The sequence below is a fragment of the Ursus maritimus genome, unplaced genomic scaffold (genome assembly GCF_017311325.1).
Source record: "Ursus maritimus isolate PB19 unplaced genomic scaffold, ASM1731132v1 scaffold_3, whole genome shotgun sequence".
NCBI classification, from domain to species: domain Eukaryota; kingdom Metazoa; phylum Chordata; class Mammalia; order Carnivora; family Ursidae; genus Ursus; species Ursus maritimus.
In genome coordinates, this window is record NW_024425563.1 from 64,131,549 (window position 1) to 64,152,524 (window position 20,976).

Sequence of the window (20,976 nt, forward strand, 5' to 3'; positions counted from 1 at the left end):
CAGTGGATTCATTGTGTTCCTCGACCAAGCCAAGCTAGTCCTTCCTTTAGGCCTTTGCCCTCAGGCCTCCATTTCTCCCTGAGCTGCACAGAATGGCTCCTGCATATCATCTGACTCTCAGCAGAAATGTCACTTCCAAGAGAGGATGTTCTTGCTAAATGAAGTAGTGAAGTAGTATCACTTTGTATCCCCCATGTTAACTCCCTGCCTAGACCCATCACTAACTAGTAATTCTGTTTGTCTTGTTCACCATTGTATCTCCAGCACCCAAACATCACCTGGCTCTTGGTAAATGCTCTCAAACTATTTGTTGACTGAGTGTACTAATCTAAATGTCCAGAAATAGTCATTACCAATGATGGCAATGCCTTTGGGATGTCCTTTAGGCAAGAAGATGCTTCACAACTCCAATCATAGCACATATATTCAATGAAAAAACCTTGGCCCTATGTTAGAAAAATGGTAAATGAATGTATATTTATCTATTTTAATTTAATATCGAATGTTTATGATATATAAAATCTTTTTTATATTCTCTAATGAGGAACATTTTTTATTATGAAATACCTACACATCTTATATTGCTTAAAAAGACATCTATATGCAATGATTCCAATTATATATAAGTAGTATGAGTATGAAAAAAACAGAAAGAAAATATATGCAAATAATAACTAATTTTGGGGGGAAATCAAATTATGAGTAGTTTTTCCTTTTTTTAATTTTCCAAGCATTCTACATGTGGTCCTATTATTTTTCTAATTTAAAAAATATTTTTTAAGAAACAAAACATAATACAGAATAGATATAATCAAATATGAATAAGCCTGTAAATGCACTTTGAAGATGGGAGGACTTTCTTGAATTTGGTGTGCTTAGTGAATGAAGCTTTAAGGAAAATAGCAGTAATTGATCTGGGCTTTGCAAAGACCGTTCGGACTTTTGAGGGTGGACAAATAGGTAGAACTTTTCTCAGTAAAGAAGCAGAATGAACAAAGACAGGAAGGCAGCAATTAGCACATAGAAGGCGAGGAGGAGACAGGCCTACTCGAATGGAAAGCTCCCATTTGGAAGCCAGTGGGAAACCATCTGGGAGAGTAAGATAGGATCACATTTTAGAAGATCTTTCAAATCAGGCAGAGAGGTTTAGACGAGAAGTGGAAAGAAATAAGGAACTACGGTGGGTTCTCAAGAAAAATGGTAACATGATTACATAGGTGTTATAGGGAAATTATTTTGTGTAAGGAGTGAGACACATAACACCAGTGTCCACCTGGCATCCACAGCAGGCACTGCCACCCATCACAGCTCTGCCCTGCGGAGACTGTCTCCAGACCATCTCCGTCCAGCCTGCAGGTAGACGTCCCGAAACTGTCAGACGGTGTAGGAAATGTGCTTGCCGCCTTCTTTGTGTGGGTCACACTAGGCAAGAGAAAGCTGGGAAGGGGAAGGACGACGAGACAGGAAGGCCCAAAGGAGGGATTGTAGAGGTTCTAAGATTATAAGCAGGTTAGGTATCTTGACATGTTTCTTGTGTAATTTGTAGGTTTGTGGTTTAATTAGAACCGCAAGTAGAGATCTCTTTTTATAATTCATTATTCAATTATTATGGAAGTGTTTTGCTTTTTCAGGCTTTGACACTGGTGTACAGTTTTTAAGTACTGGATTTTAAAAAAAGTCTTTCCTTAAATATTTAATAGAACTTGAGAACAATAACTCCAAGAAATTATGTTCCAGAAAAAGATTCCCATCCATTTTTAATCTACAAAGATTTGGACGCACCTGCTCTGTCCACTCGTGGGAGTTAACTTGTCAGAATATGTGAAGCCACTGTTTCGGGGTGGTTTTTTTTTTCTTAAAAAAAGGTTTTGTTTTCTCTTATTTTTCAAAAGCTGTTTTTAGATCATAAAATCACAAAGAAAATTAAAAATAAAATGAAATTGTCTCATCTTTGCGGGAGAAAAGCTTCTACTCTGTCAGTGTGTGGGCTGCAAGCAGAACAGAATGTTTATCTTTGCTGCATGTTAAAGATGGAAAATAAAGTTAGCAATAGCCAAAAGGCCTTCTTTTGAATAACTTATCACGAAGGGGAAAGCATAAATCTAGTGGCAAAACAATTCTCCTTTATAGGCTAGTATTTCTTGGATGGGTCTGAGAACATTTCAAATTTCATTTCTGTCTACTTGATAGGATCAAGGTAACCTCCCCAAATCTTAAATTCAGGGTTTGGTTTCTGGACCAGATGCAGTTGAGTTTTTTATTGATCTTTTTTTTTTCTTTCTTTTTTTTTTTTTTCCCTGTTCATTATCGTGATCAAGAGCTTACAAGACCCTATGAAAAAACTGATTGAGAAAGAAGAAAGGAAGAAGATCACCCAGCAGGAAAGTGCAGAGGCCACCGCGGAGGAGCCGAGTCAGTAAGTCATGGCTACTTTTCTTGGCAAAATCTTTATTTCCACAGGCAAGGGCAGCACAGTCCTCACTGACCAAGTCTGTTGGGGTTCTCAAACACAGGGCAATTGCTTTACTTCTTCACTTCTCTGGGAGGTATTAAAATGAAGCCCAGACTTGTCCTGCACGTGTTCCTGCTAGACCAGGACTCATCCCAATAAGAGACCCATTTCTGGGGTCTTAGAAGGAGCACACTTGTGAGGAGTTGACTGGGACGAGAAAAGGCACACGTCTCCAGTGCTATCTGGCTGTCTGTCTGGTGGCCTCAGCCTCAGCTTTCTGCTCTCTCAGGCTTCTGGTCCCAGTCTGGTCCTTTTCTTACCATCATGTACAAAGTCTTGTCCCAGATAGGAAATCCCCTGGCTTTTCTCTCATAGAAGGAGATAACCTGTGAAATTGCCTCATGAGACACTGAGTACTAAGGTGTTATCATCCAAAAGCATTGGGTTCTGACATTTTGTTTCCTACTGTTCAGACCTTGTGTTTTCTTCCTCTGTGAAGCAGAGAGCAGCTTTGAGTGCAGGAAGTGATGGCTTCATCTCCATTTCTTGCCACTTTACAGAGAAGGTGCCCCCAGTCATTTTACATACGGAGACAAATTTCTCAACATACATGGTGCATGATGTGTCCTGATCTCATTCAGCAAGGAGGTTTCCATGTGAATCTATGTCCTTTCTACTGAGCTATCAGGGCTTCCAGGAACAGGGTTAGTCTTGACCTGGCTGACCTAGGAAAGTGAATTACCTTACCTCCGTTTGGGATTCTTTCTCCACACACAAAAAGTTAGATGATAATTGTGTGGTAAAACCGGCTTGTAGTTTTACTGTGTTTCTAAAGTTTCAAATATATATTTTTGTCCCACAGAAGTATTTGCTGCCAGCATTAGCCTTTTTAATGTTATTTATTTTTTTAGTGGGGGAAGAGACGGGGCAGGAGGATCTCAAGCAGACTCCCCACTGAGCACGGCGCCCGACGCAGGGCTCCATCTAATGACCCTGAGATCATGACCCGAGCTGAAATCAAGAGTCGGATGCTTAACTGAGCCATCTAGGCACCCCAAGGCTTTTTAATTTTAAAGCTAATACTAGAAAATTCCTTTCGTGTAAAACAAAGACAAGTTTTCACTGTGGGAACAACTATAGAATATGATCTGAATCTAGTACAATTGACTATTTTAGGGGGAAGAAGTTTAACCTATTCCTGGTAATAATAGTAATGCTTAGTACCCTTTAGTGAGCACCTACTATGTACTAAGTGTAATGTCAGGTGCTTTATTATATGTTATCTCTACTCATTCAAGGACAACCCTTCATGTAATCAATGCCAATATTTCGTCATTTTTAAATGATAGTAGTGAGGCTCAAAAGAGGTTAAGAGACTGCCTACAGCCCCTGGTGTAGTAAGAGGCAGGACCTGGAATGAGTTCTAGTACCTTCTTTTCACCATATATGTTACTGCAATCAAAATAAAGTATTAGCCTTTACTCAGAAAGGAACCACCCTTGTCTTGATTAGTTTTCCTTAATTTGAGGTTTCTCCATTATTTAGTACATCATTTTTAAAAGCTCAAAAAGTATAATCCAGTAACTATTTTAAATGCAAAATGGAAATTCGGCAAGAATTTTTTTTTTTTTTTTCAAAAATAGCAGGTAAAGGTGCTTTAGAGGGAGGTTCAAAGGCACTAGCTAAGTCTCAGGGTGGTGGTATATCTCTGCCGTGATCTTAACCGGTGCGGTGAGAGTTCAGTAGGTGACGGTCTTCTGGATTTGAGACTGATCCTGCTTTTTAGCCTTAGGTAATTCAGCTAACCTCCTGAGGTGTCCTCTCCTGTAACAGCAAGAATCGGAATAAACAGCCACTTGCCCATCAGTTTTTTAACTACATTTTTAAAAGTGATAACTGTACAGCATCTATTTTAGTTATACCTAACTGCCCACCTAGATAATTATAGAATGTATGACTTATGATGAAACCAAATTCAGTTATTAAGATGCTACTAACTAGCCTTAGGACAGGAAAAAGCCAGCAAATGTATTTCTTCTTAAACAAATGAATAGCGTGTAAATGACTCTATGTTCATGTGTGTGTGCACACGTCTGCATGTTGTAAGTGCAGTAATATTGTACAGAAAATCTGGCTGTATCATAAAAATAAAATTTTCAGAACTGGATTACTAAACTTTTTTTTTTTTTAATTTTAAGGTTAATTTCATTAGAGGACGAAAACCAGCACAAGGAGTCTTCTAGTTTTAAGAGTAAGTTTTGCTTTTTATTTAGATTGCTTCTGAAATACTACTGCTCAGCAACCAATTCATTTTCTTTTTTGGCAGACTCCTCCTAGGCCTTTCTTCTTTTCCAGTTGGGAAAATTCTATATTAATTTACTTTTTTTTACCATTTCGGTTTTAAATTTTCAAAAGTCAATGATGCCGACTATATAGCATTATTGAGAGAGGGTTTTATATTGTGAGCCAGAAAATAGCACCATTAGTCACTTCAGCAGTAGCCTGTCAGAGGAGCATCCAAAATGGAGAATTAACAGAGAGCGATTTCTTTTACAACAGATGATAACATTTCTGCTATTGCCATTACTAGTTTTAACTGCCATTTGGGCTGTAAAGATAGTTTTAATAAGATTGCATGATGAGATTGGCTGAGTTGGTTTCCACTGTGTTGTGGGGAGGGTATTGGGCTTTGTTAGGAACAGATGGGGAGAGCTCAGACACGGCTCTTGCAGGTAATTCCTGGGTCTGCTCTGTAATGAGTAACACCAGCTTCCTTGGGTGTGCTGACCCTCCGATGGTTGGGAAAGCGATCAGAGTGTTAGTAGATGATGCGATGTGCCCTGAAAGGTTTGTCAGCTATTCCTGGCTCCTGCCATGACGGCCAGTTCTTTCACTGGCTCTTCTCATAATGGAGTGGAGGATATAGTAAAATGTGGTGGGACTAAGGTGATGTACTACTGAGCTTTTCACTGGGATTCGAATCCGCAGGGATGCAAGGGAAAGCTTTGCAGGTGATATGGAGAGAACTGAAATTACCCCAACCCTCTGCTCAGCCTGGCCCTCTCGGGGGCATATTTGCCTCTGCCTCACTCTACCCTTTGCTGTGGCAGCCCTTCCAGGAGATAGGAGGAGGCAAAGCAGACCCTGGGACTTCCTTTCTCTTCTATTCTTTTCCTCCACCCTTTGCCTCCCTTCTGTCTTTCCTCCTACTTTTCCAACCATTTGCTTCACCTTCTTTATTCTCCTCCCAGTATACTGCTTCATTTGCTTTTCTCTCATCTGCCTTTCAAGTGAAAACAAAGACCTCTCACCTATCTGCCTCTCTAACTTGGCTTCATGTCATCGTTTCGTGCATGCACACCCTCATTTACTCATATATTTATTCATTTGTTCAACTAAGATATTTATTTTATTTTTTTTTTAAAGATTGTATTTATTTGAGAGAGAGAGACAGCTAGCAAGAGAGGGAACACAAGCAGGGGGAATGGGGGAGGAAGAAGCAGGCTCCCAGCGGAAGAGCCTGATGTGGGGCTCGATCCCAGAACTCCAGGATCACGCCCTGAGCCGAAGGCAGACGCTTAACGACTGAGCCACCCAGGCGCCCCCAACTAAGATATTTATTTTAAAATTTTATTTACTTATTTGAGAGAGAGAGAGAGCACATGTGAACAGGTGGAGGGGGGCAGAGGGAGAGAGAGAGAATCTCAAGCAGATTCTACGCTGAGCATGGAGCCAATGCAGGGTTTGATATCACAACCATGAGACCATGACCTGAGCCAAAACCAAGAGTCGGACACTTAACCGACTGAGCCACCCAGGCACCCCTATTCAACAGATATTTATTAAGCACTGCCTGTCTGTCAGACACAGCCATAGGCTCTGGGCACACAGTAGTACACCAGACTTATTCAAACCCTTCCCATGATGGGGCTCCCAGTCAAAAGGAGAAGCAGGTGGTAATCTAATAATTTGCACAAGTAACTGGGCAACTCCAGCTTTGATAAGAGCTGCAAGGGTTCTGGGCATGTGCGATAGGGAGACCTCACCTGTTTAAGGAGCTCACAGACCTAGCAAAGTCAAGTGCCATTGCAAGAGCTATCAGAGTAAAAGAAACAGCCCGGGCAAAGACTATGAGCCAAGGAGGACCAGGAGAAGGTTAGAAGGACACTGTTCTAGAGCATGAGAGAGGGAGCAAGTGGTAGAAAAAGAGAAGCAGGCCAGCCTGATGTTGGCCACGTAAGAGCTCTCTGAGTGTATTGATCCACACCTCCAGCCTCAGTATCTCTTGGGTGTCGACAGCATGAATTATGTTGTGGGAATCTAGAAATAATATAGTTTTGAGGGAAAATGTAAACTCCAGTTTATTACATTTGTTTTCAAGTTACATGTCAGTATAAATCGCATATTTATATGGAAGAATCAGATTTTTTCTTTCTTTGTGTAGTGTGTTCACTTGTTTGTGGTTTTTGCATACTATTTTGAGATTGCAAATGTTGATCACCTTGTTTTATGTATACATAGAATGGAATCCACCATAATGAAATGTCATCTTTTATTTTGTGACCTGCAGAAAGTCTAATGTACACATGAGCAAACCCAAGTTGTTGTTTTTTTTTTAATTACTATTCATTTAGGAAAACCAGAGACAGAGCATGAGCAATGGGGGAGGGTCAGAGGGAGAGGGAAAATTAGACTCCCTGATGAGCAGGGAGCCTGACACAGGGCTCGATCCTAGGACCCTGGCATCATGACCTGAGCCAAAGGCAGATGCTTAACCGACTGAGCCACCCAGGCACCCTGAGCAAACCAAGTTTTAAGGCTGTTGTATTATGTTGTGTATATATACACACACACATATACACAGATACACACTTTATTATTTAGAGCAATTTTTAGTTTACAGAAAATTGGGCAGAAGGTACAAAGATCTCCATATACCCCCTGTCCCCACATATGCATTATCAGCATCCCCTACCAGGGTAATACATTTGTTCTAATCGACGAACCAACACTGACACATCATTATCACTCATAGTTTACATTAGGGTTCACTCTTGGTGTTACACGTTTATGGGTTTTGACAAATGTATAATGACATGAATTCACCACTTGAGGATTATATAGAATAGTTTCACTGTCATAAAACTCCCCTGTGGCTGCACTTTATTCGTCTCGCCCTTCCTGCAAACACTTGGCAACCACTGATCTTTTTACTGTTAACATAGTTTTTGCCTTTTCCAGAATTCTGTATAGTGGGAATTTTGATGTATGTAGCATTTACGGACTGACTTCTTTCACTCAGTGATCTGCCCTTTTTATTTTAGCCAGGCTCCAAATGGCTAAGGCTCATAGCACCGTCAGTAGTCAATTACTTAAATCACACATTTGTCCACGAAAGGAGAATTGTTAGGTCATCGTCATATAGTTTTCTACCAAACAAAGCAAAGATTCGAGGCTGTTAACTCAGAATTCATTGAGAGCCAACAGCTTGAGCAGAGTGTAATCTCAGGACCCCTGTGTCTGTGTGATGAGCTGTGTGTTTAACTTACACTGCAATAGCATTGGAACATACACCATTCTGAATTGGTGATAACCAAATGCACGTGTTCTCTTTACAGCTGAAGATGGAGAAAGCGTTTTATCTGCCTTAGACAAAAGCTCTACACATAATGCATGCTCAGGTAATCTAGATTAAGGAAAATGACTCAATTTTAATAAATTTGACAAACTCCTTACAGAATGAAACTGACTTATAATTTTGTTTTCTTTTCCCTCCTCTAATGGACCTGTAGATGAACTATTAGACATGAAACCTGAGGAAGGTGGTAAGATTTATACATTTCTTTGGGGTTATAATTTAATTTTTTAATGCTGTTTTTATGTGCAGGGAAATGTAATGTTTATCTTTTGAATAGCTTTGCATTCCAAGCAAATTGTTTTTAGGTGACTGTCATTTGTCTTTATAAATGACTTTAAATATGCCCAAGCACAAATTAGTATATATGGATTTGTCATCCTTAGTTTAATTACATAGTGTTCAATTCCTAAAGCTAAAAGTTATGACATCAAAAGTCATATGCTGTAGTAGAAAAAACATGGCTTGCAGAATCAGACCTGGATTTGAGTATCAGTTCTATAAAACTATCTGTATGGCCTTAAGTAATTTGCTTCATGTTGAACTCCTTCAGCCTCAGTTGCTCTCATTTGTAACATGGAACCAACAGCAACAGTTTTGCTGGGTTGTTGTCAGAGTCGGAGATCATGTACATGGAGGGTCTCTCGTGGCCTCTGACACGGGGACACTTGTGAGATGGGAAGCAGTTGAGAAAGTAGCACTGGAAACATTGTCCTGGTGGTAGACTGGGCTGCATCTCTGCTGAGCCTTAGTTAAACAGAGGAAGAGTTTGCCTGGCTAGGGCAGCCACCCAAGTTCAACAGACCTAAAATCACTTAGTAAATAACCACCCCCCCCCCCAAAAAAAGAGAATCCAGAGGCATGGATCTGGATGAGACAGCCATAGTCTTAAGTGACTCCAGGAAATTGAGTGCGTTCAGCCTGGTAGAGCCTTTGCTTTCCATCCTACCAAGGGTTAGCTTCTGATGATTTATCATGAGTCCAAAATACCCCTGAGATTCTGAGACAAACTCCGTAGAGTACCCTCTGTCCTGGGTGACTGGTACACAGTGTGCCCTGGTTGTACAGGTTTCTCACAGGACTGGAAATGGGGCAAGATCATCCTGCAGGCCCCAGTTCACTAGGGCAGACAATTTACTCAATTTGAGCTTGATTTGGGTTTAATCCTCAAAGTGTGAGAGGAAGAAAGTGTGGGAAACAGAAGGCATTGGTTAAAGTTTTTTCAAAATTGGAAAGGCAGTAGAGCTCCTGCATGACGTTTCCAGGTCTTAGGATTATCAACTTGAGGGAAGAAACCTGCTTTCCTTACTCATTTCTCATTGCAGGCAATATCTCATGAATGTCCCTGTGTATTTTTGTCAGAATGACTACTTATTTGTAAATATTGAAATCACATCAGATTATGTACTTTTTACTTTAAAAGCAAATAATTAAAGCAGACTGTCACTACGTGGCCTCCATTTTCATAAAAACATTTCTCCCTTTGGCATAGGATAGATTACTTTGATGAAATAAAGGAAAATTTCTTATACATTTTTTTTTAAGGGGGAAATATTTCAGTCTTTCAAAGGTGGGCTACAGACAATAGTATAACACTCAGTAGGGGCCCACTGTCTAGTTTTAGCAAATCTCCACATTTAAATTTTATAATTATACTCTTTATAATTATACGTATGTTTCAGCTTGCTTTGGTAGGAAGATTGTTATTTCTCCTGTTGCCAACCTCTTGTTTATGTAATTTGTTCTTTGCTTTTATTATCTCCTATTTAATTTCATTATTTTAATAAACACAATTTTTGAATTAGGTATATTCACATTGGTACATGATAATGATAATAAAACTGTAGGCAATAGAAAACTCTGACTCCCATTTCCACTCTCCACTCTTCTCTATTCCAGTATTCCCAGCTCCATTCTAGCCCTCTGGCATTTCTTAATGTACGCACAAGCAAATATGAGTCTATATTCTCATGTTTCCCCCTTCTTACAAAAAAGGGTTCTTGCTTTTGGATATGGACTTTTTCAACTTGGGTGGTAATGGTACAACAAAAACTAACCCAGAAGTTGTGCATTTCTTCGCAGAATTAAATCAGAAATGCTACTGCCTTGATACATGCTTCCTTTCATAAGCTTCTGCCAGAGCATGTGCTATGGATACACCAGAATAAGACTGATATCTTTCCACTTATTTAGAACTTTCATATCTCATTGGTTTATAGTTAACGGTCTTTGTTTCGTGGAGTGGAGGCTTATATCCTTTTTTGGAGCACTCATGCAATTCTAACAATAGAGAGGTGAATGTATTCTTCTCTAAAATGTGTACTTGTTTCCAGGCAGAAAAGTTGATTTACAGACTGTCTCAGTTAAATGCAGTGTCACATAATCTCTCCTTTCCCTTTATCACGCCAACCCCTAAAGCCCTTCTTGAGGCGTGAGCCATGCTTTGTCACTATCTGACTCTTCTGCACTGGCAACCCCTAGGGCAGCATCAGCTTAAAGATTAACATGACCGCAAGTATAGAAATACCCTGTCAGAGCACAGAACTTGTGGTGACTGAAGAAAAGAGCACACGATAATTAGTTGACTTCAAAATGTGTGCCCTTCAGAAAACTGCCAGAAGGCCCAAATCCTGAATTAAAGCACTGATTATAATATGCAAGACATTAAACAATCAAGAAATAAAAAGAGCTTAATCCAGGGATGGCTGCCTTTATAGGACTTGGGGGCTATAAGCTCTAGCACCCTGCTGCTTGGGGGCCAGTTCACTCCCACTGGTAATTCTGTTAGACAAGTAATGGCCAAGCTGTGGCACAATGTTATCAAAAAACAGACTGCTTATGACAACAACAAGGAGACAATTCTCCAGGAACCGTTGCCCAGAAAATCACCCTGATTCAGTGTCATAATAAAATGTGTTTTCTCCTACTAAATAGATGATGTAAATAGAAAACCAATATTTGCCCAATTTATAAAAAATTTTAAGTAAAAAAGAAACTGAGTGACATTTTGCCATAACTTGAAAGTGGCCCTGAAATCACCTTGTGACCACATGTGACAATCCCAACCTCACTTCATGAGTTAGTTGTAACATGTAGAAGTTTTTGTGTTCCTCAAAGTTGGGCTGAGAAAAATAACTAGCAGGTAGATAACAGAAAGTGATGGTACAAAGCAGAGAGAGTTAGATGAATTCAGCCCACCTAAATCTCATTACTTGGATTTATCCAAAAGATTGTTCTCTAGGACAAGATTAACTGAAATTTTTGAGAATTGTAATTGTGCACATTACAATTAAAATGTTTTTGTCTTCTGACATTTCCTGGGTTACTACTTTGAAACTTGTGATTCTAAATTCTGGCCTACCATTAGAACAACAAAGAAGGTCATTCACTAGTAGCTTGCTTAGGTCTGGGTGCAGACCATTAGCCCTTAGCAATAATTCAGGCTTATGTCTCTGTGCTTGGTTTCTCCCAAGATGCTCAGAACTCTCTCTTGCGGTTCTCTATATAGAGCTGACTAGGGATCTGATTGCTTCCTCACATGTAGTGAGGCAAAGACTAAGCTTGTTACCTTTTCTCATCAATTTTCCCTTTTGCCTGTCTCCCTCAGCATCTGAGGATGAAATGCTGGCTTTGGTCCTTTTTCATAAGATAATGTCTCACTTTTAAAAGCAAACACCGTACTGTTCTTTCTTGATCACCATGGAGTCAGTGGTGTTCTATATACATTTACTCCTGCTTCAAGTGTCAGGTTTTTCAGTAAGATCGCTTGCTTGTTAAGATCTCCTACTGCAATGGAGGACCAGGGCTGGGGATCATCAAGAAATATTTTTTTAATACCTACTCAGGGTCTAGCACTGTTAGGGTTTTTGTTTTGTTTTTTTGGAGGGTGTGTGTATGTGTGTATCCCAGAGAGTGGGTAGAGATGGATTTTCCCCCATCTGTTATTATTATTAGCTGTGTCTTTTTTCACCAAAAGGGAGTTTTTAGAAGTAGTATTCTTGGATTCCAAACAAGTACAATTTGTTACCAGAGCCTTTTATAAGGACAAATACTTTTCTCGTTAGACATTTTTGTACGGTGGTTTCCCACCCCATCTTTCTCCCCCATACTCTCTGTTGGGTGATGTGAGGCCTGTGTTGGTTGTTGGGGTTTTTCGTGTGTATTGCAAGTGTGCAGCCTTTACATTAGTCATAATGCTGAGAGTGGGGACCAGGGAGAAAACCAGAGAAACAGAGTCTTCCTGTTTCACACACAGATGAAGGTAACTTATGTGACATTTATCTCGTTGTTTTCCTGTGCTCTCATTTTTGGTCTGTGTAGCTATGTTTCCATCTTCTGGGTTCCTAATTCATGCTGAGGTCATGAAACTCAGTGTGATCTCAAACATATAACCTGAGTGGGCTGTCACCAGTTTCCCACATTTACTTTCTGTCACCCGCCTTCTGTCTGAACTTAAGAGAACTTCCTCTGTATGTCAGTTTTCACTCTGAAAACTCGCTGGGTCAGAATCAGAGTGCATTGGCTCAGAATCCGTTTTCCTGGGGAATATTTTCCCAGGGGATAGGATTTTTATTTTTGAACCCTTGGGCAGTGTGAGGCAAACATGCTGAGTGGGTCTGCCATCTCAGCCATTCTGCCATGCTGCCTGCAGCCAAGAGCTTGGCCTGGCTGCCAGTGGAGCCATCTGACCTTAGAAACCCTCAAAACTTTACAGAAGCTTGGATATTCATTTATATATGACATCTTGAACAGGCTTGAGGTAAAAGCAGTGTACTGTACTGAGAAAACATCTTGACCTATGAGCCAAGTGTCCCCAGCCAGATAATCTGTAACTAATAAATTATATGACCTTGGGCAGGTCATCTAGCCTGGGTGTCTTTTTCCTCATTGGTAGAATGAGTTACAGGGGATAAGCTCTAAGATCCCTTTCAGTTAAGTATGATTCTTCTCTCTAAGCATCTCACTGGGAGAAAACAGCAGGTTCCCAGACAGGAAGGCAGGAAAGCACGATTGAGAAATGGCAGATGTGGTGGAGTTTTGCTGAATCGTAGGCTTCCCCAAAGGAGTTGCTAGAAGAGCTGCATTAGAGCTGGACTTCAGAGGTCCTGAATACCACTGTAAGGAGTGTTACAGAGGAAGCCATTGAAGGTTTTTGAGTAAGAAAGTAATAATCTCACAGCTGACCTGAGCAAAGGTATACAGCGAGAGGGTGCCTTTTATGGAGTGCCAGCAGGCTTGCTAATGGGTAAACCCCAAAGGACCCTCGAGTCAGGAGTTTGTCATCAGAGTTCAAGAAAACGTGGAATTAGAGATGGAAATTTGAGAATCTTCCCAGGTGAGATTGGAACCATGAGAATAGATAAAATGTTCTGTAGATAATGTAGGAAAGGGAGATACGGCTTAGGAGGAAAACTTAGGGTAACTAGAGTGGGAAGAGGCAGCAGGGACAGTATTGTCAAGGAGATGGAAGGACATCTGAAAGAGCCATTCCATGGAGACCCCAGGAGATGACTGCATTTCCAGAGTGGGCAACAAGGCAAAGTGCCACAGCGGTTGAACAAGAGAAAGGGGGATTGGAATTGGCCACGAGGATCTCACTGGTAACCTTCAGGAGGGCCACTTCATTGTGCAGTGGCGGCCGGAACTTGGCAACAGTCTGCTGAAACAAGAGTGGTTGACAAAGCAGAGTGTGCAGCTGAAGAAGGAGAAGCAACCAAAGGCAACATTGGGGGGTGGGATGGGGTGCCGGGGGAGACAGGAATCACAAGATTGGGTATTGTTGGGATGTGCACGTCTTCTGAGGTCAAGAGAGGAAGTCTTGGAGTGAGAAAGACTAGAGACGCTGGAGCTGAATCCCTGTGTGGGCAGAGCAGGCTCCCAACAGGAGGGGAAAAGCATACAGTGGGATGATGTTAAAAAGAAGGAAGGAATGCATGAAGGGTCAGAGTCATAGAGCTGAAGGCTGAGAGGTGAGAACTGGAGTTCATTGTGTCTGTTGGCCTCTATTTCTGTAGTAACATCTGGAGTTGTGTTATGTGATGTGAGAGTGAATATGGAGACTCAGGAGCCTGCATGACCATGAAGGGGTTTGGGGTGGTATCTGCAGGTTTCGCACCTGAGAGCTCCAGGAACCCTGGTTCACCCTTGAAGACAAAAGCAGGATGGGGCTCCATAAACCCAGGAGTAACATTTGCTCGGCTCCCTGGGCAGAAGCCCTGACTCTACCTGTGCAGCCCTTACTGGGGCTTCTCTCAAAGAGCTTATTCTCTCTGTGTGTCCCCATTTTCTCACAGTTGAGTTGAATTATTCCCAAAGAAAATGATAGCTTGATTCTTAAGAGCCAACTGACTAGTGTTATTTTTCAAGTCTTGACATGTCTGGTTACAGACCTAAACCTGTCCTTTCTACTTGTAATTAAGTTTTTCTTACAAGTTATGTATAGTAATTTCAAGCATCTTAATTATCAGAGCAATAATTGGGCTTCCCTGTTTTCTGGTTCAAGTCAGTGCCAGTCTCATTGCTTTTAGGGAAGTAATAAGTTCTCTCAGAGAAAATGTCTACTGTGCAGCCCATTTGAACAACCAGGACACCAAGAGGCCAAATTCAGTGGTTTACCTCCAACTAAATCTCTATTCAGAACTAGCTCTAGATAATATCATCCTCACTGAGGGTTCTTTCCTTGTCAGTCAAGTTGAGTTTGACGGGATACAATATTAATCAGGAATCTTTTGGTTGGAAGTAACAGAAACCTTTCTCTAAGTAGTTTAGCTTTCAAATTAAAAAGAAAAGACCGTATTGGGAATTGGTCCATGAAACTGGGGACATACAGTGATGGACTGACTTCAAGCAAGGCTGGATCCAGGGCTTAGACAGTGTTGTCAGGATTCTCTTTCCAACTCTTGATGCTAGTTTGCCCTATGTTTGGCTCTGTCCTCCTTGGGAACCTCAAAACTGCATCTTTAGAACTTGGAATCTGAAAGAGAGACCCTCCTCCTTCCACCTTCCATATACCAAACTCAAGGAAGCCTCTGGCATGTGCCCGTCCCTGAGCCAGTCACCATGGCCTGAAAAATGAAGGATGCTGGCCAGCCTCGATGAGGGGTGTTGAGGCACCGTATGTGGTGTCTCACCAGGATCCTGTGGAGAAGGTGTTTCCCAAAAGGGAAAACTAAAGAGGAGGAGGGAAGCAATGCTAAGTTAACAAAACCCACAGAAGTCCACTCAATACCCTCACACACAACCGAAACAGTAAAAACAAAGATAGAGCTTTTGCAGTTTCTGGTTGTTTTTGGAAGGCTCAAAGTTTATTATTTTTTGTGGCTGATGTTAGTCATGACCTTCCCTGGATTGACATCTTGATGAAGCAGGGAAGCCTCTCCCAGGGTTTGACTTAGCACAGGGCTGTAAAGTGACTTCAGGAAGAATGCACATAATTTCCAGTGCTCATCTAAAGTCATCTCTTCCTCTAGAGTCTACTCTTTGATTTGAATTGGTTCCAATAAAACAGGTTTGGTTCAGCAATCACCTTTTTTCAGTCAGGCCAGGAAGTAAAAGGTTTAGGTATTCCAGTCTCAAGTGAAAGCAGAAAGTACAGAGATTTGTGAAGTTAATATGCGTAAAGGGAGTGACACCGAGAGGAGGGCGCATAGCCAGCTGCATGTTGAGGGACACAGCCAAGCTTCCTGCCTGTGTTCACATATTTGGGCTGTCCTACCCTACCTACCTACCACACACAGGCCAAGGTGGGTGCGGGCTGCCCACCCTCCTACTCAGAACTGTCTCGCAAGCCTTTACTAAAATGCCATTTCCCTCATCGTCTCACCACCCCACCTTACAGGCTATGTCTCAGTGCAAATTTCTGTGATAACACAAACAATAAGAATACTTAAATTAGAGAGTTGTCCAATTGAAGTGATATTTTGCTGCTATTTTTAAACCATAGTGATAGGAGAGTGACTGAACTCCTTCCTTCCTGGATGTATAGCTAGTCTACCTAGCACATCAAGAATCCTCTCAATCAGAACACCATTATATTAAGTGTGGTTGAAAATAGATCCAGTAAAGCTGACAGATAAGCTGTATTCCTTTAAAAAAAAAAAAAAAAGCCATCACTTACTAATTATCTCATATATTTGAGGAAAACCTGTTAATCTCACTTAATATGACAGTATCAGAATTGCAGTATAGCTCAGAGAAAATATAAATCATGATTATTCCTTCTCTTCATGACTTACAACAATGTTTGCAGTTTCCATGTGGCAATTAGATACCACAGCAAAGCCACAGTTAACAAGACCATCAGTCCTTGGTGTTCAAAATATGTGGAAAACCCAATGAAAAGTCTTATAGTTTTTCTGGTTAGCGATGCCCCCATTGTACTTGTATTCCCTGTTCAGTTTTTTATGTTCATATTGTAAGAATGGATCTCTTCTTTAAAGTCTCCCTTGTGCGGGCACCTGGGTGGCTCAGTCTGTTAAACATCTGCCTTCGGTTCGGGTCATAATCCCCGTCATGATCCCGGGGTCCTGGGGTTGAGTCCCGCGTCAAGCCCTGCGTCAGGCTCCCTGCTCAGTGGAGAGCCTGCTTCTCCCTCTTCTCTGCTGCTCCCCCTACTTGTGCTCTCTCGCTCGCTCTCTCTTTCTCTCTCTCCCTTGCTCACTCTCACTCTATCTCAAATAATAAATAAATCTTAAAGTCTCCCTTGTGGATAGCAATGAGATTTAAAGGTATATTCCTTTTGGTCTTCCTGACAGTGCTGTGAGGTGGCTGTTACTCATATTATAATTCTACATGTGAAAAAACAAGCCCACAAGAGCTAAGGGTCTTGCTGTCATGAGACAGCAAGTGAAGAATGGTCTCAGGACTTCCCCTCTGGTCTCCTGCTCATTTCAACCCTCCAGGGCTGTGTCTCTGGCCTTCTCTGGGTGGATCCATTATTTGCGCTGTTTTCCTGTCATTCTTTCATTGCTGCCCTCAGGCAAACCAGACCCACCTTTCTTTTGCTTTGGTAAGGACTTGCAGACAGTTGCAGTCAGTTGCAGCAAAGGAGAAATGAAGCCAGAGGCCTTCCCTGGTCTTCCTTGGATGTCCTGACATCCTTTGCTCCTGCCCAGCATGTGACAAGGGTCCTCTCCCCATCCTGGATGACAGGGCAGATTCCCACGTGGTGTGTTGGCTGTGGATTTAGGGCTTGTTGTGTGAGAAGATTCAGGAAGCTATGCAAACAGGGCACTAAAATCTCCCACATGCCTTCAATCCTGGCTTTGCTTCCTGTCTGAGAAATGTTTTGGTGGTAAATTTGCTTTTACATTAAGAAAAAAAACAAAACCCTCGAGTTTTGGTGGAAACTGTTTCAGTACAATTCTAATGATGCTTAGAAACAGAACTTGCTTTGGAGGAATGGGGATGAGGGACCATGGGACTAGAAATTGAATTCCGAAATTTCTTAAGAGAGGCTATAATGAGAATAATTTATAGTTTGATTAACTTTTTCTTGAATCTAGCCATCACCCAGTCTGTCCCATCCCAGCCCCCACCGCATTTACTCCCAAGGGCTTAGGCCCTGGGTGGTGATGTGTTTTGTGCTCTGTTACTTTGATCAGCTTGCCTGGGCCCAATGGCAGGGACCCCAGACCCTGAAGGTGCTGACAAAGATGACCTGCTGCTGCTGAGTGAGATCTTCAACGCTTCCTCGCTGGACGAGGGTGAGTTCAGCAAGGAGTGGGCTGCTGTGTTTGGAGACGACCGGCTGAAGGAGGCAGCACCCACTGTGGCCCCAGCAGAGCCAGACCCCAAGCCCCAGACAGGCTCAGGATTCCTTCCTTCACAGCTTTTAGACCAAAACATGAAAGACTTACAGGCCTCACTACAAGGTATGTACCATGGGGATTGAAATAGGGGTTTTTTTGTTTGTTCGTTCTTTATTTTTAATTCAAAAGCCTCTTTCTTCCTTCTTTGTCTTTTTAAAATATTTTCTGACTTTTATTTGATATCTAGTGTCTTTTTGTTGCTGTTTTTTCATCTTTGTATTTTTCTTTTATCCAGTGACTTTTTAGTTGAAATCTCAGAATCATATTCGAGCTTTAAGATGTGTTGCAGGGTTTAAGATCTCTTACTTCTCATCATTTTTTCCTCATGTTCACATTTCCTTTTACTAAAAGGTTAGAGAGGTGGCTCTCACTCTTACTGTCTTGCTCTAATTGTAGACTTTTGCACGGCATACTTTCGAGGATCAGATTGTCTTCACAGTCATGGCCCTATTGGCTTGGCCATTCCTGTCCAGACAGTTCTCTGCACTGCTATAGTCATGCCATCTTTGTGGGTGCCAAGTAACATCCCACTGGGCTGCTTACCTCTTCTCACATTGAATTTTATCTTGCTGCTTGCTGTGTCTCCTTCCTGGCCCACGCCTCCCCTGAGGATGCTCTCAGCTCAGCTATTTCTGTTGTTTCTGAAACACGTGGCCCAATAGCCCCACGCATCTCAGCCACAGAAGAAATACAGTTGCCACACTGATCATCTGTGGCCAGCAACATTGGTCAGGCTTCAAGGCACGCTGGCTGAGAACTACCAGCCTGGGGAGCACATGGATTTAGAGTGCAGAACTCAAACTCAGATTGAAATTGAAGTTTTTAAGTTCAAGTTTCTAAACAGACCTTGGGAAGGAAACTGTTTTCTAGTATTTCAACACCTCTTTCCTTCTTTCATGTCACCTTAATTGTAAGACAGGAATCACTATTAAGAAATTCTCAAATCATTTTGGTTTTTCCATGAATTTTGGCTATCTCCTTAATAAGTGTTTATCTGGCATTTAAAGCTGAGAACAAACAGCAGAGCTGGAATGATTAAGTAATTATGAGCTATTAAAAAACCTCAGGTCTTTGGAGATGAGATCATGGACACAGCAGGAGCTGGTGGGCAAGACCAAAAAAAGGTCTTCCCTCTTATTTTATGAAATACACCCTTCCTTTTATTGTCTTCTGTGAGTCCCATTTTATAGCCATGTCGTTTATTTTCAGTAACGGAGTTAGAGATAGGAAGGATAAATGGAATCCAAAAATACTTCACCCTGAGTCTCACCCCTGGGTTTCGCCATCTCTTTCACGGAGCTGCCGATGAGCAATGCTGCCAGTGACTTGAGTTTCACCCCCACCCACCTGCGGTGGAGGTGCTGACAAGCCGTGGGAGAGTTGGAAGGCCAGAGCCAGGATCCACTACTCAGATCTTGGGGCTGCTGGAGGCTCTCCAGCTGTGCTACAAGATGAACCCCATTCACGCCCCCAGCTATGAAGACACTAGGGCCCCTGCTGCCCACAGGAATGGTGGTGGCAGTGCTCCCACTTAGCTTGGGTGGCTGAGTATCATTCACTTGTGAGTGGCCCCCACTGACAGCTAAGAAGTCAGAGCTCCACGCCCTCTTCCTGAGCAGGCAGAGTGAGACCTCAGCTCAGGGCCCATGGCCCCAAATTATGCCTGAGAGTTATGACAGAAGTGATGGCCGTGGGCTTCGTACTTTAGCCTTGTCTCAGATCCAAGGAAACAGCACTGGAGTAACTCAGGGTCTAAGGAGGGAGTGTTCTGACAGTGAGAAATGTAAGCTTGTTGTAGAAAGAGGTATTGTTGTACTGGTAGAGAGAGGTACTACCAAGGGAGGCCATTTATTTCTCAAGCAACCAAAATCTCACTTAACGTTGCCACCCTACTCCTAGCTCCTTAGCAAGTGTCTCATTGAGTTAATAGAAATTTGTTGGGTCCTTCTGGTGTCAGGCACTGGAGATTCATCAGAGAATATAACAGAAAAGGCTTCTGCCTTCCTGGAACTCACGTTCTAATGAAGAGGAGGTAATGGACAATAAACATAATAAAGAAAAATCACAGAGTAGGTTAGAAAGTGATTGGTATTATGGAGGAAATGATTGGTATTATGGAGAAAAGGAAAAATAGAACCAGGGGGATAGAGAGTGTTGGGCGGATGGCCAGGCAGGTCAGGCTGTGGAACTCAATAGGATTCACATGGAGAAGATGAGATCTGAGCAGACTTGCAGGAGGTGAGGGAATCGGCCATGGGAGGAAGGGGACAGAGGGAACCCAGTGCCAGTCAGTGCCTAAGGCAGAACATTCCTGGTGTGGCCAAGGGTCTGCAGGAAGAGCTCTGTGGTTGGAGTGAAGCAGGGAGTCAGAGGCCTGGCCACATAGGGCTTCCTAGCCTTTGGGAGAACTGGGCCTTTTTTTGGGTCCCAGGCAAATTTGGGAACCATCACAGTGTCTTGGACCAGTGATGGACATGATCTGATTTACCATTTAAAAGGATCATCCTGGATGCTTAAATTTTCCTTTTCTCTGCTGATGTTCTGTGAAGACCAGTGTTAAAGGAGTTGTTTTCTTACCTCTGAGTTATCCTGTTTCCTTTGCATGCCAACAGCCACAAATGAATGTCTATGGAACTCAAAATGACTGGAAAAAAAAAAAAAAGTGGAACCCAGGTGCTTGAAAGAGGAAGCCCATTTAGCTTCTCCCACACCTATGGATTCCCAACAGGTGCTCCCACAATTCCAGCCCTGATGCTGCCCTGATGCAGGGAACCTTCAAAACAGATATGGTACAAATAAAGAACAGCCACCCTGCTTCGATGACCGATCATGTAATCTAGTTACAACCACCTTCCATGCTTTCGTCAGGACTTTCCCCACCCCCTTAAAAAAGAGGAAAAGATGAGTATTGGCTCTAGATTGTTTTTGTTACATCCATGGTCTAGAAAGTCCCTCTATATACATGAATTGCAAAAGCATCTAAGTAACTGTTAAACTTCTGACTCCTCATATTGAAACTGCTTCCCCTGATTATCCAGATCATCTCAAAAACCAAATTAAATAAACAACGGAAACAAATA

General features: G+C 42.0%; 1 protein-coding gene across 6 annotated transcripts in view; it reads left to right on the forward strand.

Annotated features, from left to right (window-relative positions):
- ICA1 (islet cell autoantigen 1) overlaps positions 1 to 20,976 on the forward strand; it is a 138,428-nt gene that overhangs the window by 108,280 nt on the left and 9,172 nt on the right. For all 6 annotated transcript variants that reach the window (XM_040644244.1, XM_040644239.1, XM_040644242.1 and 3 more), the window contains 5 exons: positions 2,319 to 2,416; positions 4,651 to 4,703; positions 8,071 to 8,133; positions 8,245 to 8,277; positions 17,690 to 17,959. In XM_040644244.1, the coding sequence (XP_040500178.1) occupies positions 2,319 to 2,416; positions 4,651 to 4,703; positions 8,071 to 8,133; positions 8,245 to 8,277; positions 17,690 to 17,959 (517 nt within the window). The remainder of the gene's footprint in view (positions 1 to 2,318; positions 2,417 to 4,650; positions 4,704 to 8,070; positions 8,134 to 8,244; positions 8,278 to 17,689; positions 17,960 to 20,976) is intronic.